This window comes from Salvelinus alpinus, chromosome 8 (genome assembly GCF_045679555.1).
Source record: "Salvelinus alpinus chromosome 8, SLU_Salpinus.1, whole genome shotgun sequence".
In the NCBI taxonomy this organism is placed as follows: Eukaryota; Metazoa; Chordata; class Actinopteri; order Salmoniformes; family Salmonidae; genus Salvelinus; species Salvelinus alpinus.
The window spans coordinates 87,572,414-87,600,060 of NC_092093.1; the positions used below are offsets into that span (position 1 = coordinate 87,572,414).

Genomic DNA, 27,647 nt, shown 5'->3' on the forward strand with positions numbered 1-27,647 from the left:
TTATGATATCCAGTGGAACAACCACTTTACAATAGTGCATCTAACTCTTTTAAGGGGGGGGGTTAGAAGGATTACTTTATCATTTGGTCTCTTGTCTGATGAGAGCCTCATATACTGTACTGTAGGACTCTATGGTTGAGTCCCAAATGGGACTCTATTCCCATAGGCTCTGGTCAAAATGAGTGCGCTACATTTAACCTTTATTTAACTAGGCAAGTCAGTTAAGAACAAATTCTTATTTACAATGAAGGCCTGGGAACAGTGGGTTAACTGCCTTTTTCATATTACATAGGGAATAGCGTGCCATTTGGGACAGAACCTATATGTCAGACCGCTCTCTCAGTCCTGGCTGCCTCACAGAAGATGTTGAGGGAGCAAAGCTCATATCTCTAGCTTTCCTCTGTGTTTCCTCTGTTGCTGACTTGTGTCCACGGCTGTCTCTCTGCCTCTCCTTTTGTCTTCTCCCCAGAGACAAGCAGGCTAGAGGAGAAGCCTGTAATATCCCCTGCAGCTTCAGGTAGCTTCAGGTCTCTCTCTCTCTCTGACAGCTATGCACATACAGCCTCGGCCCCAGCCGTATCCCCCCTGGGGATTTTCTTCCCTCATCCCTCAGTACCACTGACTGATTTCTTCCCTCTCTCGCTCTCCCTTTCATCATAACCTACTGGTGGCAGAGGCACATTGTCGGGACAATGCAGTTTGAATGCCTCAGTGCAGTGACATTTTAGACAGGATTTTGGTGTCTTATTTGTGATACACTGCAGATATACCTGTGACCGATGATCCACAATGAGGTCAGAAGGAGGTTGAGTTGAAAGGGGAAAATGTCAGAGATGGTTTTTGTTTACGGCAAACAGCACTGCTGTTGCTACTACAATACTCCATTTTGTAATGTTTTATTTATATACTCCAGTCTTCCTCTGGTGCTGTCTGTATGCATTTACCTTTCAATGTCTCCCTTCCCCATACTGTAGTTGGCAACTCCAGAGTGGAGGAGAGGAGAGGGGCTATTCCTAGTGGTACCACTACCTTTCCTTCTCTTCTCCCCTGGCTGGTTAGGGCTGGCAGCCACGGATGTGTCTGAGAGGCCTGTGAGTTTGATCAATGGAACCAGGGCCCATGGGCCCTGACCTCAAGGGTGCCCCCATTGATTTGATTAGATATCATGATAACATGGCATAAGTCATTACAAAATGTGTAGAATTGCAGGGAATGAACTTTAAAACTGCTATTATTACTATTATTTTCACTCCGCACCATGGCAAAATGTGTAGAATTTCTGAAAACTTTAAAGCTGCAAAACAAATTCTATGCTCCATGCCAACATGTGTTGAATTGCAGGAAATTTACTTTAAAACGGACATTTTTCTCTCCACCATCAAGAGGAGGGCCACTAAAATGTTTTGCTGCTAGGTGGGGGCCCCCCAACCAAATCTAGCTTAGGGCCCCCAAAAGGCTAGAACCGGCCTTTAATGGAGCCCAGAGTGGCAGAACCAGGGCCAAGGAGCTGATGGCAGAGAGCCCGGCGGCATGGCACCGATGTGACACACACATTATCCCCATCAGGTCTGGAGGCCTTGAGAGGTGATTGATGGGGTGTGTGGGTGCCAAGGAACATCCATCTCTCTAGAAGTGCTAGAAGGCCCCCACCAGCACTCCCACCTCTACCTTTTCTTGAATCTCTGAAAGAAAGATAGAAGAGAAGGCGAGTGCGAGGATAGTTTTGGAGAGGAGGGAATACTGGAATATAACCCCATTTGCATTCTAGCCTCGCGGATTCAAGCCTACCCGGCTGTGTTTGTTTGCCTGACTGTCTATCTCTATTAAAGATTCCATCAGCGCAGTAGGCTGTGCTCCGGCGTAAGATGGATGGTGCCATCAGTCCTGAAGTGTGCGATTGGACTTCAAAGTAAATCTCAGCTTTGTTAAAAATACACTCAAGAAAAGCTATTATACCTTATTTATCATAGTGATTCAGGAGTAAAATTAAAATGGATAATAATATGCTCCACGAACATCAGACAACTATAGAGAAAAACCCTCACATTGCTGAAATAAGTCACTAACCAAAGTAATAGTGAAGATAGCACTCTTTTGCTAAGTGCAGAGATGTATTATTGGTAATGCGGGGACTTCTAAGAATGCTACTGACTTTGTGGCGCAGCAGAAAGATCAGGGCACCCCAAATCCAGAGATTGTGAGTTCAAATCCCAGGTGGGGTCATATTGAAAGGTCAGCACTAAGTGATCATGTCAAATGTAATCACATTGATTAAAGATGTGTACACTGTTTTAGCTGAACAGTGTACCACTTACCTTAGAACCCCCCTCACCATTTCATTACTTCCCTTACAAAAAAACATATGAAATTGAATTTTTACATATATAATAGCTGTTTTCACATGTTGAGCTGAAAACTGAAATGCAACTATCACATGTGAAACACAATCACATGTAAATGCAGTTTTACATGTGAATGTTTTTGTTGTTGTTGCTACATAGTAGTGTCCTGCTACCACATGTTGAAAATTTATCTTTCTCTAAAACAAGAAATCTATTACTAGTAAGAAGTATTTGGGGTACATTGCATAAATACATTTCAGTTTTGTGACCTGCGTCTTTAAACCAATGTTAAAATGAATAATTTAGTTCTACAACATCAAGAATCAATGAAGTGCCTACGCTGTCACAAAATGTTGAGTAATCTGGCTTATTTATTACTATCATTCAGGGCTTTACACTGACATTTTTTACGTGGAATACGTGATGTGCTCCTAAGCAGAAATGTAGTGTCACACAAATAAATCTAGGAGATCAATTAAAGGATTTGAGTGTTTTAATGTTAAGAAATTACTAAACGTTTTTAGGAGTGATCCATGTGATCCATGAAAAAAAAAAAAAAAAAAGTTCCCAAATGCTCTGTGTGACCACCCGCCAACATGGCTGGTGAAATTGACATTCTTACCTGCCTATGACAAAATCTACATGCATTTACAGTGGGGCAAAAAGTATTTAGTCAGCCACCAATTGTGCAAGTTCTCCCACTTAAAAAGATGAGAGAGGCCTGTAATTTTCATCATAGGTACACTTCAACTATGACAGACAAAATGAGAAAACAAAAATCCAGAAAATCACATTGTAGGATTTTTAATGAATTTATTTGCAAATTATGGTGGAAAATAAGTATTTGGTCAATAACAAAAGTTTATCTCAATACTTTGTTATATACCCTTTGTTGGCAATGACAGAGGTCAAATGTTTTCTGTAAGTCTTCACAAGGTTTTCAAACACTGTTGCTGGTATTTTGGCCCATTCCTCCATGCAGATCTCCTCTAGAGCAGTGATGTTTTGGGGCTGTTGCTGGGCAACACGGACTTTCAACTCCCTCCAAAGATTTTCTATGGGGTTGAGATCTGGAGACTGGCTAGGCCACTCCAGGACCTTGAAATGCGTCTTACGTAGCCACTCCTTCGTTGCCCGGGCGGTGTGTTTGGGATCATTGTCATGCTGAAAGATCTTCAATGCCCTTGCTGATGGAAGGAGGTTTTCACTCAAAATCTCACGATACATGGCCCCATTCATTCTTTCCTTTACACGGATCAGTCGTCCTGGTCCCTTTGCAGAAAAACAGCCCCAAAGCATGATGTTTCCACCCCCATGCTTCACAGTAGGTATAGTGTTCTTTGGATGCAACTCAGCATTCTTTGTCCTCCAAACACGACGAGTTGAGTTTTTACCAAAAAGTTATATTTTGGTTTCATCTGACCATATGACATTCTCCCAATCTTCTTCTGGATCATCCAAATGCTCTCTAGCAAACTTCAGACGGGCCTGGACATGTACTGGCTTAAGCAGGGGGACACGTCTGGCACTGCAGGATTTGAGTCCCTGGCGGCGTAGTGTGTTACTGATGGTAGGCTTTGATGGTAGGCTTTGATGATCACCAAACGTGATCATGACAGGTTAAAAATACCAAAAGCTATTTTAATTTGGGAACAGGTCGAAACACGAATGAAACATTCATGGACGTTAAGCTAGATAGCAGTTTGTCCTGGGAGATTAATATTGGGTTGTTATTTTACCTGATCATGATCCACTTTTTAGCAGGTTCGTTGTAGAATGTTTTTCTGCATTGTACAAAAATCATGTGTTTCTCTACTGGGACAATTAATCAAAAGATAAAAAGTGAGGGCCTCCCGGGTGGTGCAGTGGTCTAGGGCACTGCATCGCAGCGCTAGCTATGCCACCAGAGACTCTGGGTTCGCGCCCAGGCTCTGTCGCAGCCGGTCCATGGGGCGACGCACAATTGGCCTAGCGTCGTCCGGGTTAGGGAGGGTTTGGCCGGTAGGGATATCCTTGTCTCATCGTGCACCAGCGACTCCTGTGGTGGGCTGGGTGCAGTGCACGCTAACCAAGGTCACCAGGTGCACAGTGTTTCCTCCGACACATTGGTGCGGCTGGCTTCCGGGTTGGAGGCGTGCTGTGTTAAGAAGCTGTGCGGCTTTGTTGGGTTGTGTTTCGGAGGACGCATGGCTTTCGACCTTCGTCTCTCCCGAGCCCGTATGGGAGTTGTAGCGATGAGACAAGATAGTAATTACTAACAATTGGGGAGAAAAGGGGGTAAAAAAAAAAAAAGATAAAAGGGAAACCTAGTTTGTTTTCTTTGATTAATGCCTCCTTGTTCGTCTTACAAGCAACCACGTGGTGTTGTAGCTTCGTGAAAAGGAGATGGGAGAGGCAGAACTATTATAGGTATTCAAGTTCTATTTTAGCATTCGGCATCGCAAACGCTCGTTCACGCGCGAGCAGTGTGGATGAAATGATTGATTAACATGTATGTGTACATTTATATTGCAACATAATGGAGACCATCAGTCAGTAAGATATAGCAAATTGTGATTCCTGGTTAGTCTTTTACTATCCTTACCAACTTAGGCAATTTTAATTTAGCTAAGGTCTACAGCGCTGCCTGTATTGAAGGGCAATTACGCCACTTCCCAACCTCCCATTTATCATCTCCAGCACCAAACCAATGCCTACTTATGTGAAAACAGAGTTTCTATGATCTGTGGTTAAAAGGATAAAAAATAAAGGTAAAACACAGTGATTTTGTACAAATCTGATAATGTCATCGGGTATAATTTTTTTCCCGTATTTTTTTCCCACAAAACTTGAAATGAGGTTGAAAAGTGGTGGAGTTGCCCTTTAATGTTGGCATTCCAATTACAGGAAAATGTGCACACTAAGTGAAAATGGGGATTTGCATAAATCGCTGACTGAATGAGGCTGATGTCGGTTTGAAGCATGCTCAAGGGCTTGTTTCGTTCGTGATGTGAACCCGAAAATACATTTTTCTCTGTGGTCGCAACATTAATTAGAGATGGTGGAAACAGGAGAGCTTCGTATTTACGTTTAATTAACCTTTTACTGTGAGTGAGTCGAGGAGTCATTCGAAAATCGATGCATTATTCAAACGACAGCGCAGATATGGACAAGGCCCATTTCTTGCTGTCTCACATTGAAGAGAAGTACGGTGATATGTTTGTCAGTATGGTTTAGTACGGTCCTGTGTGGCTCAGTCGGTAAAGCATGGCTCTTGCAACACCTGGTTCGTTGCTTTGATTCCTGCTGGGAAAATGTATGACTAAGTCGCTTCGGAGAAAAAGCATCTGCTTAATGCATGATATCATGTTGTTATATTAAGTCTTCCGGTAAAACCAAAGGCACGTTTACAGTTTCCTATCGGACCTGGTCTCTACTGTTTTTCTAAAGTTCATTCATTGACTGGTGTCTCATTCTGTAAAGTTCCTGGGAAGACGTTGCTGCTTTGCTATTGACAATGTTCAGCTTTGTTTGGAGAGTGACTGAACTGGAATGCAATTATAGACTCCATTGTGAGTGGGATGTGGCTTTCTATCACAGTTTGTCAACAGATTCCACCAAAGGCTGGCTTTGGGTGCTTGACCTGGGAGACTTATCCATACGGCGTGTCTGTGTGTTCGTGTGCGTGCGTGTGCATTCGTTGGTTTGTTCTGGAACTCTCCACATTCTGGACACGGTGTTTGGAAATACTTGATGCTTGTGTCTATTTTAGCTATCTTACCTTATCCCTTCCTCCGATGAAGGTATTACGTCTCAACTTAGTTAAACAGATGAGGAATTTCATGAGTAGAATCTTGACCAGGTTTCTATGTAAAAACGGAACAGGTCGCCCACTGGCACCAAGAGAGAAGAACCCATCAAAAAATGTGTATTAACTGTGAAAAGGGAAGAGACAACCCCGAATAAACGCTGTGGGATTTAAGAGGCAGAAGCCTTGCTTGATCCAGGATATCCCCTTAGCTGTATGCTTGGTATAAGCTGGCTCTCTGTGTCTGTCTGTCACTCTGGGTTACCTACTGAGAGCTCCATGGCTTACTGAGAGATAGAAGCTGTCTAATTAAAGGAAAATACCACTCAAAAACGAGGTTTTCACTTTTCTTCTCATCATTCCGTTGTTGATACAGTCCCAAAAGATTTTGCATGGCAGCAGTCAAGTATAGGATTTTCTTGATGATGTGTTTTGCATCATTTGATGCATTTTGCATCTTCATGATGATTTGGCAAATTACAATTTGCTTCCTGAAAGTCCAAGGGCCCTCACTGGGCCTTTATATCCCCTCAGAGAAAGAAGAACCACTGATAAAACACACAGAGACAGTCAATCAACAGATACACACAGACACACACACAGACACAGAGACACACAAGCACACACCCACACACACACACACACACATGACCAAACATCAATAGACCAACAGTTTTTGATTTAATAATTAGACATGCCACTATGATAACATATCAAGCTCGACTGCTCAACTGTTTTTTTTTTCAAACTCTAACAATGGATGGTGATGAAAAGGTTGGGCTCATGGTCCTGTTCCAACTCCTGTGCTGTAGAGACGTGGGAACAGAGTCCATCTCTGGTTCTCAGGTAGATAGAATCTGTCCCTACCTGTTCTCTTACTCTAATGATCCTTATCTTAGTTAACGTAACTTCCATCGGTGATGGGAAAATGTGATCTTAGTTCCCACAACGTCTCACAGTGATGGGAAAAGCAGAAGAAGCAGGAGAAATATTGTGTGAGAAGCAGACGAAATACAGGCGTACCCAAAACACACATTAATACACGCACCCACATACACACTATCATACGCATCCTCGCACACACATGCACACAAGCACACACACAGACACACACACACGCATAGGTGACAGCTTAGGGGATGAAGGAACTGGTATTGTCTGTGAAGTGGCGTGTCTGAATGGAACTCAGGGCTTATTGTACATCCTAACCCAGTCCATTCACTGCTACAGCTTTGACCACTTTCAATTTTGGGCTCTGCTGAGCAAGACCTCTGAGGGAGCAATATTTGGAGAAGAGAAGAGAAGAGAAGAGTGAGGTCACTCAGATGAGAGATGTAGTCCTTTTATGCGAAACGTGTGAAAAGATTCCGTAACAACGTTTGTCTTGCTTTGTCAGCAGCGAATGACAAAAACACTACGTGTGCTCATTATACTGTAGCGAATAGCGACGTGGTGTAATGTTTAACAGTTGTTGTGTAATTCTTACTTATGCGTTGCTTGCCAGGCCTGCTCTCTCTCATGGTAGAATTATTCAAGTGCCCCAAGGCCGAGGAGCAGACCTGTACATTACCTCAGCTTCTAAATTGAAATGTGGAATGAGAACCAGCACTCTGTCGCACACAAACAAACGCACACATGCGCACACATAAGCGCACACGCACACGCACACACACACACACACACACACACACACACACACACACACACACACACACACACACACACACGCACACACACACGCGCACGCGCACGCGCACACACACACACACACACACACACACACACACACACACACACACACACACACACACACACACACACACACACACACACACAACCAGTACTCTGTCCTGTACTCTATCACTCAAAATGAGCCAGACGCAGCAGCAGCAGCACTTCATCCGTTTATATGCAGATGATACAGTCTTATACTCAGCTGGCCCCTCCCTGGATTTTGTGTTAAATGCTCTACAACAAAGCTTTCTTAGTGTCCAACAAGCTTTCTCTACCCTTAACCTTGTTCTGAACACCTCCAAAACAAAGGTCATGTGGTTTGGAAAGAAGAAAGCCCCTCTCCCCCCAGGTGTGATTACTACCTCTGAGGGTTTAGAGCTTGAGGTAGTCACCTCATACAAGTACTTGGGAGTATGGCAAGATGGTGCACTGTCCTTCTCTCAGCACATATCAAAGCTGCAGGCTAAAGTTAAATCTAGACTTGGTCTCCTATATCGTAATCGCTCCTCTTTCACCCCAGCTGCCAAACTAACCCTGATTCAGATGACCATCCTACCCTGCTAGATTACAGAGATGTAATTTATAGATCGGCAGGTAAGGGTGCTCTCAAGGGGCTAGATGTTTTTTACCATTTGGCCATCAGTTTTGCCACCAATGCTCCTTATAGGACACATCACTGCACTCTATACTCCTCTGTAAACTGGTCATCTCTGTATACCCGTCGCAAGGCCCACTGGTTGATGCTTCTTTATAAAACCCTCTGAGATATCTACTGCAGCCCTCATCCTCCACATACAATACCTGTTCTGCAAAGTCACATTCTGTTAAAGGTCCCCAAAGCACACACATCCCTGGGTCGCTCGTCTTTTTAGTTCACTGCAGATAGCGACTGGATGGAGCTGCAATTAACACTCAAACTGGACAGTTTTATCTCAATCTCTTCATTCAAAGACTCAATCATGGAAAATGACCGACAGTTGTGGCTGCTTTGCGTGATGTATTGTTGTCTCTACCTTCTTGCCCTTTGTGCTGTTGTTTGTGCCCAATAATGTTTGTACCATCTTGTGTTGCTACCATGTTGTTGTCATGTTGTGTTGCTACCATGCTGTGTTGTCATGTGTTGCTGCCTTGCTATGTTGTTGTCTAGGTCTCTCTTCATGCAGTGTTGTGTTGTCTCTCTTGTCATGCTGTGTGTTTTGTCCTATATTTATATTTTATTTTTTAATCCCAGCCCCCGTCCCCGCAGTAGGCCTTTTGCCTTTTGGTAGGCTGTCATTGTAAATAAGAATTTGTTTTGAACTGACTTGCCTAGTGAAATAAAGGTGAAATAAAATAAATGGATGCCTGACCAGAATGTGGAAATCCACAAGCCCTCTGTCACTCAAACTGTACAGTAATGATACCCAGGAATACACTTATTTGTGGTTCTCCACCTCGTCCTTCTCTCTTTATCTGTTTCTTCTTTCTTTCTGGCTTTCTTATGCTCTCTGTCTGACTACATGGAACTCTATTCCACATCAAGTAACTCACGAGAGCAGTGATTTTTTTTTTTTTTACATTTAAAAACAGATTAAACTACACCTTATGGAACGTATGGCCTTTGAAGAGACACACACAGGCACACACGCTAACACACACACTCTACACACACGTGCATTGTAATGTTGTAGATTATAGATATGTAGTGGTAAAGTAGTGGTGTTAAAATGTGTAGTACGATGTACTGTTATGTTCATTTTGTGATGTAACTGCTTTATTCTTGTTTGGAGCCCAGAAGAGTGCGCGCGCACACACACACACACACACTGTGACAGAACCCTTCATTGGATCAGAGTTTCCCCGGACACTAGCGGACCAGAGTGTGAACACAACATTAGTCTTGATCATCTCCCAGCTCTTGCATGGAAGTAATTAACACTTTGGACGGGTGGAGATAGTTTTTTATTTATGGCCCATTTTTCTCGCCTCTTTCTTCCGCTCGGCATGCGTCACACTAGGTTTTTTTTACGACAGCCCCAAACATGTTACAAGACTCTTGGGAATACTTTGTTCCACTTTTAATATTTTTATATGGACTGCATTATCAAATGTCCCTCTTGATATATCTAGTCAGGTCCATCATTATTGGCACCCTTGATAAAGTTGTATTGTATGCTCATACATTCAAATCAAATCACATCACATTTTATTTGTCACGTGCCGAATACACCTTACAGTGAAATGCTTACTTACGAGCCCTTAACCAACGATGCAGTTTTAAGAAAATACATTTAAAAAAGTAGAAGACAAGAATAATAAATAATTAAAGAGCAGCAGTAAATAACAATAGCTATATACAGGGGGTACCGGTACAGAGTCAGTGTCAATGTGCGGGGGCACCTGTGTCGAGGTATTTGAGATAATTATGTACATGCAGGTAGGGTTGTCAAAGTGGCTATGCATAGATAATAACAGAGAGTAGCAGCAGCGTAGTGGGGGGGGGGTTGCAAATAGTCTGGGTAGCCATGTGATTAGCTGTTCAGGAGTCTTATGGCTTGGGGGTAGAAACTGTTTAGAAGCCTCTTGGACCTAGACTTGGCGCTGCGGTACTGCTTGCCATGCGGTAGCAGAGAGAACAGTCTATGACTAAGGTGGCTGGAGTCTTTGATTATTTTTAGGGCCTTCCTCTGACACCGCCTGTTAAAGAGGTCCTGGATGGCAGGAAGCTTGGCCCCGGTGATACACTGGGCTGTACGCACTACTCTCTGTAGTGCCTTGCGGTCGGAGGCCGAGCAGTTGCCATACCAGGCAGTGACGCAACCCGTCAGGATGCTCTCGATGGTGCAGCTGTAAAATATTTTGAGGATCTGAGGACCCATGCCAAATCTTTTCAGTCTCCTGAGGGGGAATAGGTTTTGTCGTGCCCTCTTCACGACTGTCTTGGTGTGCTTGGACCATGTTAGTTTGTTGTTGATGTGGACGCCAAGGAACTCGAATCTCTCAACATGCTCCACTACAGCCCCGTCGATGAGGATGGGGGCGTGCTCGGTCCTCTTTTTCCTGTCGTCCACAATCATCTCCTTTTGATCATTATAGCTCAGTATTTGTATTATTTCTTTTATCGTCTTTTTTGCTCATCTTTATCAAGGGTGCCAATAATTATGGACCTGACTGTGTATGCACTACTATTTTCTATTACATGTGGGCCCTTGTCAAAAGTGGTGCACTACATAGAGAATATGGTACGATTTACAGGTGCTGTTTGCCCTAGGAGGACTACTAATTTGTCTATGTCTTCTCTCCGGGGTAATTAGGACATGTTGAAACAGGTAGAGAGAACAGCACACTTTCTTCTGTATAATTACAGAGGCTGGAAGGTGGCTTTCATGTCTTTGTTATTCTTAACGTTCCTCTTTTTGTCTCCACGCCTTCTAGAACAGACAAATCAGACGCGTCTACAGCGTAAAACAATTACTCCCTCAAAGAACATAAACTATGGCTAATCTGAACTACTGTAAGATTCATGTAGATTATAATCAAAGCCAGTAGTATAACTAAAATCAACGCGTTACCCTTTCTGCGTAATATCAGCTGTAACCGATGAAATGAACTGAGAGTTGGCTGTGAAGAGTTTTTTTAGAGAGAGTACAGAGTAAGTCTGTGAAGGATCTGTAAACAACCCCCCCTACCTCATCTATCATCTCATATTTAATGTGAAATCAGGTCCGCCATTTTCACTAAAACTCTCTTTATGGACACATAAGTCAAATCCTCTCTCTGCTTTCTACTCCCTCTGTTTAGATTGACCATGGCTGCTAAGTATTCTCCTGGAAGGTGTTTCTATCTATGAATTCATCCCCAATGGCACTTTATTCCTTATAGTGCACTACTTTTGACCAGGGCCCATGGAGCTCTGTTCAAAGGTAGTGGACTACATATATAGGGATAGCTTGCTATTTTGGACACATTCTTTTTTCCCTCTGTTTTCTTCTCTTGCTGTTTCCCTCACTATGTGTCAGTATGTCCATACCCATTCCCATTGCACTTGGGTAGTGCTGAGCTATTAGTGTTTTTTTGAAGTCTGTTCGGTTTCGGTTTGGATTATTTAAAAAAAATAATCACGGTTTTCGATTTTTGCGGTTGAATGCTGTAACAGCACAGAATGAAACAATTCATAAATTGTCCCATGATAGTAGTGATTGCCCGTTACAGCTTATCACTTATTAACCGTCATATATTCAAATTACAGTACTTTAATAAAATATTTAATTTGCTGTGTATATTACATTCGTATTATTTCATGACTTTATTATTTCATCCCACGTCATCATCTCATCTCTACAGAGATGCTGCCAATACTGTTACAAAGTCACTATTTTGCAGTTCTTCAAAGTAATTAAGGCATACTTTCATGACTGCTGAATTCCAACCATTAATAACTTTGATTATGTATTTTCAGGTAGAAATGCCTCGCGAAGCAACAGCTGCTCGCTATATCCCATCAAGGTGTGCATTCTCGTCTCTTCGGTGGCAGGCGTAAAAGAAACACAGACCGGACAAGTAGATGCGCATGGGATTATGGTCATTGTAGTTAATTACGACGTTTTGTGCGCTAAACTATGTCAAATATTGGCCTGTTGGAAACTACAACTCCCTACAACATTGCAGTTGAGGCTGGATCTGATTTTATCTCTGGGGAAAGTATGCAGAAAAAAAACCTATAGGAAATGGAATTCAAATAATTGAACCATTGGTCAAACCTTTCTGTCTGACACCCCCATCTGGACCTGTGGACATATCTGAGAAGCTTCAAGTTCTCTTGACACAGAGCACAGGCCATTTTTGCTGTTTGCTGCTGTCTAAGACTGACAGAAAATAAAAGTAGTGTACATCTTTCCTCTCCTCCCACCCCATCTCATTCTTTGGAAATAAACATCCAAGCAGTCACCCACTGCTTTTGTCTTCGATGTAATTATTTACCTTGATCTAGTATTCGTTTTCTACCAAGCAACGGCAGTGTCTGCACTCTGTGCCACGCTGGTTTTACTGATGTGTTTTATGGATTTCTGGCCTGTAGTATAGTGTTGATCTTGTGAATCGATATCCTGGATGAGCGATGCCAGACAGACCCATGAGGAGAGTTAGACTTCAGAACCCATACTCATAGAACACTTCGAACCATTCTGTCACTCTCTTCTCCCTCAGTTAGTTAGACAGAAAAGCTCTGTCCTTTTTTATTTTGGGGGGCATTTTCTCCCCGTCACGCTGGCCTTTCCATCTCTCTCTCCCTCGCTCCCCTTTCTCTCGCTCCCTGACCCAGCCATAAGGGCCAAGCTCACTGTTTGTTTTCTTCTTCAGGAGATTAATTAAGATGAATATATCAAGTAGACCTTGACTACTCAAGCATGTCATCCAGCACGATCACCCGGCTCTCCCGTTGTGCTCAGAAACATTCAAGTGGACCAATTGGGGAAAGGAACTGTGGGGGGGAAGGTTGTTTGCAGTGTCCATTTTGCTTTTTACATCAACTTTTCTGGCTCGTGTTTCTAACTTTGCGGCTCAAGGCTGAGGTTTTTTGCGGACATTTCCCAGGCCCCCAGCTGTGTCTGTGGATCATGACAGAACACTTCTGACATTACCACCCACTGAAGGATCACTAATGAGGGGAACCCGCCGGAACGATCATAGAAATAATTGTAATTTACTCCCATTAAATTGGAATCATAATATTTGGAACCTCGTTAATTTCTAATGTTTTCACATTGTGTGCAACCAATTACGTGCAATTTCTCTGCCTAGATGTTTCCCTTTTGCTGTTTTCTCCGAGATAGTTTTCAGAGGAAAGCACAAACTAAACTGTGGGAGATCTCCGGGGGAGACACCCTTGGGTTTTCTGACCTCAATGATACTTCCTGATAGCCAGGTCAAGCAAACTGACCGCTGTGCTCACAAGATCAGTCTGGTTTCTTCCTGGTTAAATAAAATCGAAATGAAACAGCACTGAGTATTAGGTACATCAGTAGACCTTGTCTTATAGTGTCTTATAGGATCTCTATGGCTTCTCAGCCCCACCTCAGATAGGTGCTTATATGTCCAGGGTTTCTGTGGATACCCTAGGGCCCCAGGGTGGTGTCTCCAGGGTACTTGGCAGGGGCTCCTGCTACATTGATGAAGCAGCTTTCAGTGGGAGAAGGGTGGAAAAGACACCCCTGAAAAAGAGAGTTATACACAGCTTAGGAAACTAATGGAGCCTTTATGCCAAAAGGCTTCCCTCCAACAACACTATTCCATCACACACACACACACACACACACACACACACACACACACACACACACACACACACACACACACACACACACACACACACACACACACAGCATTCCTCTCTCCAGTATCGGCCAGCCTTGTACGGAAGTGTCCTGTCAGTGCCATTGAGTCAGATATACACCCAGAGAAAGGGGTCAACCAGAAGGACCCAAATACCCAAACAGAATGAAAAGAAGGGGGGCAGACAACGCCTTTACACCGTGCTTTTATGATCTCCTAAATGTCCTTGAAAGCTGTAGGTTAAACCGAATTACAGTTCTACTGGCATTTGTCGGTTAGTCGTTCTGACAGGCGTGAATCGGGCGAGAAGAGCCGCTCTTGAGAGTCACAGCGAAGGTATGCTGGGTATTCAGTGGGAGTGAAAGAGGAACGGAGGGGAAAGATTTCCTCTCACACAAAAGCTAAAGGAACACACTCATCCAGGGTGAAGCCTCGTCCTGCTGCGAATGTATTTGTGGTGTTCCTCAGGGGTCCGTACTCTCCCCTCTGAAATGACTAACACAGAGCAAGTCTTTCCTTGACAATGAGAGTTCTCAAACCCTAGATCAGTTGGGAGAAGTATCGAGCCATTACAGAGAGAGTGATGAACAGACCACAGCGCAGGTTTTTTTTCTTCATGGTGACTCAGAGAGAGAGATTCTGTGAAAAATACAACACATTTGTTCAGGGTATCTATTGTCCCGCCATGGTGTATTCTGAAGTTGTCATGGTTCCTCCTGGCACCAGAGGGTGGCTGAGACCACCCTAGATACTTTTATTGGACTCAGGTGTGTCTTATTATTTCATGATTGTGTCCCTGCTAAAATAGGTGTGTTTTCATTGGTCCTTTGCAGAAGCTTGAATCGTTTACAGTGTGCGTTCGTTTCCTGAGTGAGTTTTCGAGACTTAGTGTTTGTTGTTTTTTCAAGTGAACTGTGTTCATGCGGCTACCATATCTCAGTAAAGCATTATGTTTATCCTTAACCACTGACTCCTTGTCTGGTCTCTTCTCTGCACCTGGGTCCAACCGTATCACGTAACAGAAGTATTCTCTTTTGCCAACTTTCCACCATATACATTGACGTGTCTAACAAAGATCCTTTGGTGGGTAAGAAATAATGTATGTGTTCCTGGAATGTACAGTATAGGTTCCCTTTGGATCGGAATATACAGTGTTGGTGGACAGGGAATCTCGCGAGCATCCATTGTCTCGGTAGACGTAGCTAATGAACTTGAGTTGGTTGGAGGCGACAGTGAGAGACAGCTGGAGAGTGGGGGCCTGAGAGCAAGAGAGGGAGAGGTGAGTGAATGCTTGGCTACAGGAGCAGTGTTAGACACCTAAGAACAACATCATTGAGATCTGCATAACAAATAGTAGCATGCTACGTGCTCCAAACAGACATCGCTGACTAGACTCCATAATGAGATTAGTGTTTTAGCAACATGATCAGCATCCAAATTCCTTTAATTAAAGCACTTCTGGAAAGATTTGTCTAACTTTATTGATAGTGTGACCTGTGGTTTGACATGATTACGACTACAGCGGTCAATATACGGTTTAGTTAACCAGGACATGTACAGTACCAGTCAAATGGTTGGACACACCTACTCATTCAAGGGATTTTCTTTATTTTGACTATTTTATACATTGTAGAATAATAGTTTAGACATCAAAACTATGAAATAACACATATGGAATCATGTAGTTACCAAAAAAGTGTTAAATAAATCAAAATACATGTTTGAGATTCTTCAAAGTAGCCACCCTTTGCCTTGATGACAGATTTGCACACTCTTGGCATTCTCTCAACCAGCTTCATGAGGTAGTCACCTGGAATGCATTTCAATTAACAGGTGTGCCTTGTTAATTTGTGGAATTTCTTTCCTTCTTAATGCGTTTGAGCCAATCAGTTGTGTTATGACAAGGTAGGGGTGGTATACAGAAGATAGCCTTATTTGGTTAAAGACCAAGTCTGTTTGTGTGTGTGTGTGTGTGTGTGTGTGTGTGTGTGTGTGTGTGTGTGTGTGTGTGTGTGTGTGTGTGTGTGTGTGTGTGTGTGTGTGTGTGTGTGTGTGTGTGTGTGTGTGTGTGTGTGTGTGTGTGTGTGTGTGTGTGTGTGTGTGTGTGAGAGAGTCAGTTAGTCTCCCTGTTCTTGTCTTTGCAGCAACTGGTCTCTGGGTTGTTTGCTCTATGGATGCTCATTACAGAGTGAATCTGTCAGGATCCACTTTGCGTGCATTAGCACTAGCACTCCCACCTCCCTACTCCTGCTCTCCTGGGGTCCCACCTCCCTACACCTGCTCTCCTGGGGTCCCACCTCCCTACTCCTGCTCTCCTGGGGTCCCACCTCCCTACTCCTGCTCTCCTGGGGTCCCACCTCCCTACTCCTGTTCTCCTGGGGTCCCACCTCCCTACTCCTACTCCCCTGGGGTCCCACCTCCCTACTCCTGCTCTCCTGGGGTCCCACCTCCCTACTCCTGTTCTCCTGGGGTCCCACCTCCCTACTCCTACTCTCCTGGGGTCCCACCTCCCTACTCCTGCTCTCCTGGGGTCTCACCTCCCTACTCCTGCTCTCCTGGGGAACACTGCTGGTCTATCTGGGGCCCAGAGAGAGAGTCGAAGGATGGAGGGGAGAGAGGAGGAGGAAGACAGAAAGAGAGAGAGGAGCAGAGAGAGAGAGAAGGGGAGAGAGAGAAACCAAAGCACCTCTGTCATGAGAGAGAGAGAGCGAGCGAGCGAGTGGTGGAGACAAAAACTGCGGTTTGTTGTGTGTTTATACAGCTAAACTCATTAGCATAGCTGAAATGACCTTAACGGTCAGGCAGGCTTAGAACCAACGTCAGGTCTGGGAACTTACATTTCAGTTGGGAAAGTGATTAAAAGGACAAACCTGGGCTAGGCTCTAGGACACATTGAAGTGATAATCTGCCTTATGTCGTGTGTGTGTGTGCGCACGTGCTTATCTGTGTGCCTGTGAATGTGTGCGTGTGTGTCCTGTCCTCACTGTGACACGTTTGAACACAGGGAACCAACTGCCGTCTGCAGAGAGAAAGCAGTCAGTCAGCACAGCAGTCTGGAACTCTACTCACGTCTCTGTGTCTAAAAACACCGCAGCTTCTCTCATATCTTCAGTTTACCACCTCAGTGCATTAGGGATGATAAGGTATGCCAATTGGCCCTGGGATTTTTCTCAACACATGACCTACCCAGCTATAACTCGGGCCCAGAGTTTTTCCTGACCAGAGTTTGACGTGGTCCTGTTCAGGTCACATGTTCAGGAACAACTCCAGGTACTAGGTGTGACTATGGCCCTCTGGTGTGTCTAAAACGGCTTCACTGCTAATATGCACCTGTTTCATCCAAAGTAGTATAATTTCTCCATAAAGCAACGAGGAATAGTCCATTGAGATAGTGAATTATGAGAGTGGCAGACAATTAATGACCAGAGCAGAGTTTTGGCTCCACCACTGGACCACTGCCTTATTGACCTTAAAAAATATGATTGTTCTATGTAATTATGCTGCTACGATCCACTGGTGTACAATATAGTTTCTCATTCCAGTCTGACTACTTAAAAAAAGGTCAATAGTTGAGAATATCTTGGTTTACAAATTATATTGAGGAGAGAGCAGAATGATTGCGATAATAACCTTTCTCGCCCCGGGGTTCCGCTAGCGGAACACCCACAACATTCCGCTGCCTTCGCAGAGCGCGAAATTCAAAAAATATTTTTGGGAAATATTTAACTTCCACACATTAACAAGTCCAATACAGCAAATGAAAGATAAACATCTTGTGAATCCAGCCAACATGTCCGATTTTTAAAATGTTTTACAGCAAAAACACAATATATATGTATGTTAGCTCACCACAATAGCCAAACACACAACGCTATTTATCCACCGCATAGGTAGCTTTCAAAAAACCGACAAAATATAGATATAATTAGTCACTAACCAAGAAACAACTTCATTAGATGACAGTCTTACAACATTTGTTCGAAAAATGTGCATATTTGAGGTATAAATCATAGTTTTACATTGCAGCTACAATCACAAATAGCACCGAAGCAGCCAGAATAATTACAGAGAGCAACGTGAAATACATAAATACTCATCATAAAACATTTATGAAAAAATACATGGTGTACAGCAAATGAAAGATAAGCATCGTGTGATTCCAGCCAATATTTCCGTTTTTTTAAGTGTTTTACAACGAAAACACAATATAGAAATATATTAGCTTACCACAATAGCCAAACACACAACCGCATTTATTCACCGCAAAGATAGCTTTAGCAAAAACCAGCAATAAATATAAAATAAATCACTAACCTTTGGACAACTTCATCAGATGACAGTCTTATAACATCATGTTACACAAAACATTTATGTTTTGTTCGAAAATGTGCATATTTAGAGCTGCAAACCGTGGTTATACATTGTGAAAATGTAGAAACTTTTTTTTCCCAGAATGTCCGGATATATTTCTGACACTCACCTAATCTGAACAAATAACTCATCATAAACTTTACATAAAAATACTTGTTGTATGGCAAATGAAAGATACACGGGTTCTTAATGCAACCACTGTGTTAGATTTTTTTAAATAACTTTAGTACGACATACAGCTTGCGTTATTGCGAGACAGCGCCTGCTAAAAGGGCGGAGAATAGGACTAAACCTTTCACACAAAAATACGAAATAACATCATAAATGTTGTCTTACTTTTGCTGAGCTTCCATCAGAATCTTGTACAAGGAGTCCTTGGTCTAGAATAAATCGTTGTTTGGTTTTAGAATGTCCTTTTCTCCTGTCGAATTAGCAACCTTAGCTAGCCAAGTGGCGCGAACATGTCCATCTTCTCTCGACGCAAACAACGAAAAACTCCAAAAGTCCCGATAAACGTTGAATAATCTGATAATACTCGGTTGAAAAAACATACTTTACGATGATATTATCACATGTATCAAATAAAATCAGAGCCGGAGATATTAGCCGTGTATACCGAACGCTTTTCAGAAGGCAATCTGGGGTTCCTTCTCGCGCCTTCGAAGACAATGAAATTTCCAGACCTGTCACTCCAAAAGCTCTTGTTCGACCTCAGATCAAGCTAGACACCCCATTTCACCTCCCACTGCCTGTTGACATCTAGTGGAAGGCGTATGAAGTGCATGTATATCGATAGATATAAGCCAGTTGAATAGGCAGGCCCTGGAACAGAGCCTCGATTTCAGATCTTTCACTTCCTGTCTGGAAGTTTGCTGCAAAATGAGTTCTGTTTTACTCACAGATATAATTCAAACAGTTTTAGAAACTTGAGAGTGTTTTCTATCCAATAGTAATACTAATATGCATATTGTACGATCTAGAATAGAGTACAAGGCCGTTTCATTTGGGCACGATTTTTCCCCAAAGTGAAAATAGCGCCCCCTACACACTAACAGGTTAAAGGAGTTGTATTGTAGTCACCTTTTCCATTTCAGAGCAAAGAAAAATATTGGATATGATAACAAATGGCTCGTGGCTTTTAAATAAATGTGAATATATATAATACATATATATATATAATATATTTAATATATAGTCATTTTGTACATATATTCATTCTTTATATTATCTGCTGCTTCTGCAAAAGCTAATGGGGATCCAAATAAACATACCTACAATATGTCACTGCAACAAGCCTGTTCCTCTTGTACTCATTTCCCCTCATTCTCTTTCTCTGTGCACCCCAGGGGACTCCTACTCCTACGTGCAAGGGCAGCCTCTGGCTAAGGAGGACATGGCGGTTGATGTGAAGCTGTACAGCCACCGGTGGAGGCGGTGGCTGTCCCCAGAACAGCCACGTAACATGGACAGCAACAGGGCCAGCCAGGACCAGGATCAGTTGGACCAGGAGCAGGGTCAGGATCAGGGTCAAGACCAACCTGATGGGGGTTTCCCAGGCCTGCTCTCAGCAGAGGACAGCCAGGACACTGACAACAGCTCCCAGATAGAGGTACAGTACATAAACAGTGTTTCCCCGACCATTAATCAGGCAAAGATGCAAGGAGGGCCTCCCTACATACCTCTGTTGCCCCCTTTTCAAAAAAAGTGGTTCAATTGTTTTGTGTTCTTATATATTTTTCCCCACACGACACAAACATGAACACCAACAAGCAGAATAGACCCAAAATGGATTACTATTGATTTGAATTGAACGTTTGGTGTTCGTAGCACTGAATGTTACTTCATGGGGCCTGGTGTTCTGCCAAGGAAAAACTATTTAGGGGAAAAACTTGGGCCCACAGAGTGAACACCCCAGATAATCTGAGACAGGAAGGAAGAATGTCAGATGTTCTCTGTTAGGTCTCTATTAGAATATGAACACAGGTTAAACTGCCTCCTAAACATATTCCCTGGCAACTCTCCAAGGAGAGAAAATAGACCTCCCTAGAACAGAGTGATTAGATGATGATAAAAAATTTGACTAGGGGAGCTTTTGGCAGATGAATACTTAATATCTAATTAACGCCCAGCACATCCCCCAAGTAGATATTCATCATAAACGTCTGTGTGCGGACTGAGGGTGAGTCACATTAAAGCACCTCAGAAAGAGACCAGGTAAAGTCCCAAAATAGCACCCTATACCCTACAAAGTGCACACACACACACACACACACACACACACACACACACACACACACACACGCACACTCCCTCCCTGTTTTTCTTCACTCTTCCTGGGCTCATTTGTTGTTGCGTTGTGTGTCTGGGACAGCGTCGGCTTTTAGCACAAATACCCCGTCATTCCCTCTGTCATGTCACCCCCACCACCATAGTCTCACTCCCACTTCGCCCCACCTCCACCTTCCAATATGCCTCTCTGTCTTCAAGAGGAAGGCTAAAGTCTTTTATATTCACATCCTCAGATTAATGAGAGGCTTCCTTCCGGCCCAGCGCTGGTCTGACTAACAATACTCACTTGGCAAAAAACTGGTTGAATCAATGTTGTTTCCATGTCATTTCAACCCCCAAAAAGTGTGATGATGTTGAATCAACTGATTGGATTTGCAAAGATTCCTCCATGTAAGGGAATTTCGTATTTTTTTCACCCAACTTTTAACCTAAATCTAATGACATGGTGACCTTTTTTTGTTGATTTCACATTAAATTCACATTAGTTGACAACGCAACCAAATGTAAATCAAAACTAGACGTTGAACTGACACCTGTGCCCGGTGGGAAAGGGACTGTCTCATCTCATCCGAGATATGACCAGAAGGAGGAAAGGAAGAAAGGATGGTGTCTTTAGTAAAGGAGGGGAGGAATAGAGTGAGCATTCATCATAGGTGGAAATAATTGTATCATCTGTTTCTTTTACTTTGCTGAAATGCTTGGAATCTCCCAGCACTGCAATACATCTGTTTGTCAGAATCTCTTAGAGACGACAGAGACATTCTCCTTGGAGCCTTGGATTACCCCGACCGATCAAACGACCAGATAATGTGTGCGCGTGTGTATAAAAGGTGTCCTCAGGTAAACCCAATGACATTCAGGCGTGCTACAAAGCGTTGGAACGAGCTAACATTAAAACAATTTGAATTAACCTCGTAATCCAGGTTTTCTATAGGTCCTTATCAATAAAACCTCACAATACGGTGCGGAAAATTCGATTTGACTGCTGGGGAGCAAGGAGACCCCCAGCTCCGCCAAAACCATTGACAACTATGGGCCGTTTTCAAGGGATTGTTTAATAAATGTTATAAACTATTTGGTTTTAGTATCATCACATAGTCAGAACTACACATTTCCAATCATTCCACATTTAGTTCTAGCATCCGAGTTATACAGCAAGTAACTGCATGCTTTTCATCATCATTAAATATCACTTGATCATGTGTTTTCAGATATGTGAGGGTAGGCTTTCCATCTGGTGTGTGGCTAGCTAGCTAAGCAAAAAACATCATTTAGCTTTCTTCATCAGAGATTAGGCTTTTGGAAAGAGCTTGACATCGACAGGTCCTCGTCCAGGTAAAATTGTCAGTCGGACTACCGTCATCACCACTATAGATGGAAAGCAAATCAAACAATATTTGGATATAGCCATCTAGTTTATCCCCTGGAAGTTAGCTTGTTAACCTTTCACGAGTATCAATCCCGGATCCGGGAGCACCCCCCACCCCCCACACACTGATTAGCATAGCTAGCATAGCTTCACAAGTAGATAGTAGCATCTAAATATCATTAAATCACAAGTCCAAGACACCAGATGAAAGATACAGATCTTGTGAATAAAGCCACCATTTCAGATTTTTAAAATGTTTTACAGGGAAGACAAAATATGTAAATCTATTAGCTAAACACGTTAGCAAAATACACCACTATTCTAACTCCATCAGTTTCTTACTCCTTCAGGTGCTATCACCAATTCGGCTCAACTAAGATATTGATAGCCAATAACCTATAAAAAAAAACATCAGATGACAGTCTGATAACATATTCATGGTATAGGATAGTTTTTGTTAGAAAAAAGTGCATATTTCAGGTAGAAATCACAGTTTACAATTGCACCGACCATCACAAATCGACTAGAATTACTAGATAGAGCAACGTGTATGACCAATTTACTCATCATAAAACATTTCATAAAAATAGACAAAGCATAGCAATGGAAAGACCCAGTTCTTGTGATTTCAGACCATATTTCAGATTTTCTAAGCGTTTTTCAGCGAAAACACAATAAATCGATAAGTTAGCATACTACATGTGCAAACGTTACCAGAGCATCGATTCCAGCCAAAGAGCGCTATAACGTAATCACCGCCAAAAGATATTAATTTTTTCACTAACCTTCTCAGAATTCTTCCGATGACACTCCTGTAACATCATTTTACAACATACATATACAGTTTGTTCGAAAAGGTGCATATTTAGCCATACAAAACCGTGGTTACACAATAAAAATACTAGGAAATCAAGCCTCAATATGTCTGACGTCATCTATCAGAGTGATCTAGTTTAATTGAAAGCTAATCATATACTTGACTAAAAAATACAGGGTTGACAGGAATCGAAAGACAAATTAGTTCTTAATGCAACCGCTGATTTACATTTTTAAAATTATCCTTACTTTTCAATACAGGGTTCGCCAAGTGAAGCTATACCAAACAAAATGGCGAAATATGCGTTTAAAATATTTCGACAGAACAACAATTTATCATATTAAATATTGCTTACTTTGAGCTGTTCTTCCATCATATTCTTGGGCAATGTATCCTTTCTATGTTATAAACGTCTTTTGGTCGATAGATGTCCTCTGTCCTTCGAAATATCCACTAACGATCGAACGGGACCCCAAAACGTGTCCAAAGTTTCAGAGTGCACAACAAAGAAATTCCTCAAAATCGCACTAAACGGATATAAATTGCTATAAAACGGTTTAAATTAACTACCTTATGATGTTTCTAAGTCCTATATCGAATTAAATTACAGACGGATACATTTCAAGTTGATAACCGAGCCTGTGAAAATGGCGTCCGGAGGTCCCTTCCTGCGTAAGGGCGAGCGTCGAAAGGGGGGCTACTCTCACTCCTTGGTCTTTTATAACCTCTGAGAGCTACCTAGAAGGCCCATTCCACTTCTCATTGGTTACTGACATCCAGGGGAAGGCGGGTGCAGTTCGTGTCGTTCCATAGGATAGACAGAGACCTTAAAAACTGATCTGAAACCAGAGCTTCGCTCTCAGACCTTTCACTGTCTGTCATGGATTTCGTTGTAGAAAGAGTTCTGGGTCACCCACAGACATAATTTCAACGTTGTATGAAACTAGAAAGTTTTTTCTATCCAATAGAATTAATAATATGCATATTGTACGAGCAAGAATTGAGTACTAGGCAGTTTAATTTGGAGACGACAAAATGCTAATTCGGAACAGCACCCCCTGTAGTCGCAAGAAGTTAACCAGCCATATTGACGTGATCTGTTATTAGCTAGCTAGCCAATATGACGTGGCCCATCAATCAATGTAGCCTATTGTATCTTTCAGCACTGCAGCAATTGTGATTAAACACATAAACAATGTTGAAAAGGGTATAATGTTAGCTAACTTCACTAGGTAGGCCTATGTTGGTTGGAGAAAAAAGTACATTAGGTCTCCTTACCACTATGTTTAGTCAAACGTACAAAGTTTCTACCGGTAGCTTGCAAAGTAAAAATTATTAGCGAACAGTACATCGGCAAATGCGCCTTTATGCTGCTTGACAGGCAGAGTGCACAAAGGATGGGAAATGAACCTAAACCACCCATACTTCTCAGGTATATTTCACTTTTTATTTTATATCCCTCAAATCTAATTAATGGTGGCCAATATTGAGCGATATGGTGAGGCGCCCTACGTATCTGAAAATTACATGATCAATTGATGTTTGCTGATCATGAAAAGCATGCAGGTACTTGCTGTATAACTCCGATGATAGAGCTCAATGTGTGCAATTGTTTTGCATGGAATAATCAGACGTTTGTAGTTCTGACTATGGTCTTCAAGAGGTGATGATATTAAAAACAAATAGTTAACATTTATTTAACAATCCCTTGAAAACGGCACGCAGTTGTCAATGGTTTTAGCGGTGTAGCTCCTTCCGGTAACCACGAGCACAACTGTTGCTAGATTTTAACTGTCGGTTTTATTCTGTAGTCTTATCAAAGACTGGAGCAGCTCGTCATTAATAAGCAGCTGTCACACCCTGATCTGTTTCACCTGTTCCTGTGATTGTCTCCACCCCCTCCAGGTGTCACTTATTTCCCCCAGTGTATTTATCCCTGTGTTTCCTGTCTCGCTGTGCCAGTTTGTCTTGTCTTGTGTGTTTTTCCCCATACTCCTTTTGCTATTCTCCTTTTTATAGTACTCTCGGTTTTGAACCTTGCCTGTTTCTGGACTCTGTACCCCCTGCCTGCCTTGACCACGAGCCTGTCTGCCACTCTGTACCTCCTGGACTCTGATCTGGTTTTGACCTTTTTGCTTGTCCACGACCATTCTCTTGCCTACCCCTTTGGATTATTAAACACTGTAAGACTCCAACCATCCGCCTCCTGTGTCTACATCTGGGTCTCGCCTTGTGCCTCGATAGCAGCAGCATGTCAACAAACAGACACGTGGACAAGTCTCAGTATAAATATAATACCACTCATTGGATGTTAGATTATCTCTTATTGCCACACTCCTTAGTTAGTTTATTTAAACGTATAAACCTCTTCCACTACCATACATTTTGGGGGGGGGATTATTGTTTTAATGTATGTGTGGCGACGTTAATTTCCCTTCATGAAAATGACACTTCCTAGTTCTATACTGTTCCGTTATATCTTCCTGGCACACAGTATAGTGAAGGCCAAGACCATAAAACCCAGGTCAAACTATTACCACTACACTGCCTCCTACCTGTTATGTTTCCTCCTCTGAACTGACTGTGTGTGTATGGCCAAATAAATCAGGGAAGTGTTCAAGTTTTAAGTACGCCTCGGGGGTTTATTATCACATATTGCGCCATAAGTGTCAGAGTTACCAGGAGCATGTACTATAATGTGTATGTTCTGTTTCTGTGATTACAAGAGATTGTGCACTCACTGTGTTGTTAGCGTAGCGTAGCCTCTCTCGCTGCATGGGGAGTTGCTTGATGAAGTGCTGCTTTTTGATGTTTGTCCAGCCCGGGTCATATTCGTGAATGCACATCTTTGCAAAACATTTTGTCATGGAAAACAAGCGTTTCTTTTTGGAGGAATTCATGTAGGCCCCTCCCTATTTTTGGCCCTCGTGCTGGATACAACCCTATTCTGTGCTGTCTGTCTGATTGCTCAAAATAATCCCAGGGGAGGTTCGCATATTACATTATCCATGTCTGTTTAGTTGGAGATAGAGAGCGAGGGAAAGGAATCCCTCCGGGAATTGACTTGGCTCTTACATTTTTCATTGCTTAATTTGATTTCCTTCTCATATTTAGTTGCAGAACAATGCTTTAGTATGATGCTTTTAAAGTGCCTTTATTAAAAGATTATCTGAGAGCGATGAATTTCTAAATGAATGTTTAATATACTTCAGTATATGACAGTATCAGGAAATAGCGTAATTCATGCTGATTTGTGTCAGTACTACTAGATAGTTGACTGCAGTACGCAGCACAGTTATTGCTCTCCAAACTGAACCTGCAGGTCTGCCTTGACCTTAGCCTGCCTACCCTCTCTCACTGTCCCACCTGTGGAGTGTGTCTCTCTGCCAGACCTTCCTCTACTGTGCTTGCTAGCGTAGCAGTGCTAACACACCGTTTTTCTATCAGCCTCCAGCACATGTTGTGGCTAAAGCACTGGAAGTCAATATCTTGAGATGAGGGAAGTTGCCAATATCTTGTTAGTTAGGGATGGATCGACATTTACAGAATTGTTACCTGGAGGAAAATGGGGGAGGGTCATGCTTTTTCAATTTCAGTCAAGGGGAGGGTTTAGTATTTTTTTTTAAATCTTGTCCAGGGGAGGGTCATGTAATTGATGAAATTTCAATATTTCGCAGTGTTTTAGAATGAGTTGCTTATTAGGCTGTATATCGATGTGTGACCGATGCCACTCCTCATCTCTGATTCTCCACTTGGCGCTCAATATCAAGTGCGCCTATAGGCTATTTAGCGTGGTCTCAATCAAATTATCCATACCCTATAGGCTACGAAGTGCACGCTCGGAGAAGCACAGAGCAAAGTTATATTTCATAGGTAGCTGCTGGGATGGTGTAAATACAGCTAGGCTGCATTACACATGGCAATGAATATTGTAACACTGAGCTCCAGCCTGCTCTGCTCTTGCTGATCAAAGAGGGTTTGGTGTGCTGCCTAACAATTGACTGTGCTGTGTTGGCCTACAGTGGCTGTTCAGGAGGAGAGTCAAAGGCTTCTTCCAAAGGTTTTATTTATTAGGCCTTTTCCAAAAGATCTTGCGCGCGGAATAGCCTACAGCTTGCTACTACTATAATTGATTATATTAAAAACAATATGTTACTTGCTCATGATGTATTTATCAGAGTTATTAACCTCGCAAATTCGAGTAGGCATAATTCATTTTTATTTTATTTTTTTACCCCCTTTTCTCCCCAATTTCATGGTATCCAATTGTTAGTAATTACTATCTTGTCTCATCGCTACAACTCACGAAAGTCGAAAGCCATGCGTCCTCCGAAACACAACCCAACCAAGCCGCACTGCTTCTTAACACAGCGCGCCTCCAACGGAAACGCTGTGCACCTGGCTCCCTTGTTTAGCGCGCACTGCGCCCGGCCTAACACAGGAGTCGCTGGTGTGCATGAGACAAGGTTATCCTTACTGGCCAAACCCTCCCTAACCCGAACGACGATAGGCCAATTGTGTATCGCCCCACGGACCTCCCGGTCGCGGCCGCGGCCAGCTGCGACAGAGCCTGGGCGTGAACCCAGAGTCTCTGGTGGCGCAGCTATCGTTGCAATGCAGTGCCCTAGA

At 42.7% G+C, this 27,647-nt stretch overlaps 2 protein-coding genes across 2 annotated transcripts in view; one reads left to right on the forward strand and one right to left on the reverse strand.

Moving 5' to 3' along the window:
• The window catches only part of LOC139583845 (GTPase IMAP family member 4-like), a 796,172-nt gene that overhangs the window by 629,848 nt on the left and 138,677 nt on the right, over positions 1-27,647 (reverse strand). The gene's annotated exons all lie outside the window — the stretch shown is intronic.
• LOC139583844 (plexin domain-containing protein 2-like) overlaps positions 1-27,647 on the forward strand; it is a 183,950-nt gene that overhangs the window by 44,309 nt on the left and 111,994 nt on the right. Inside the window, exon 2 of the mRNA XM_071415391.1 lies at positions 19,890-20,152. Within this exon, the coding sequence (XP_071271492.1) occupies positions 19,890-20,152 (263 nt within the window). The remainder of the gene's footprint in view (positions 1-19,889; positions 20,153-27,647) is intronic.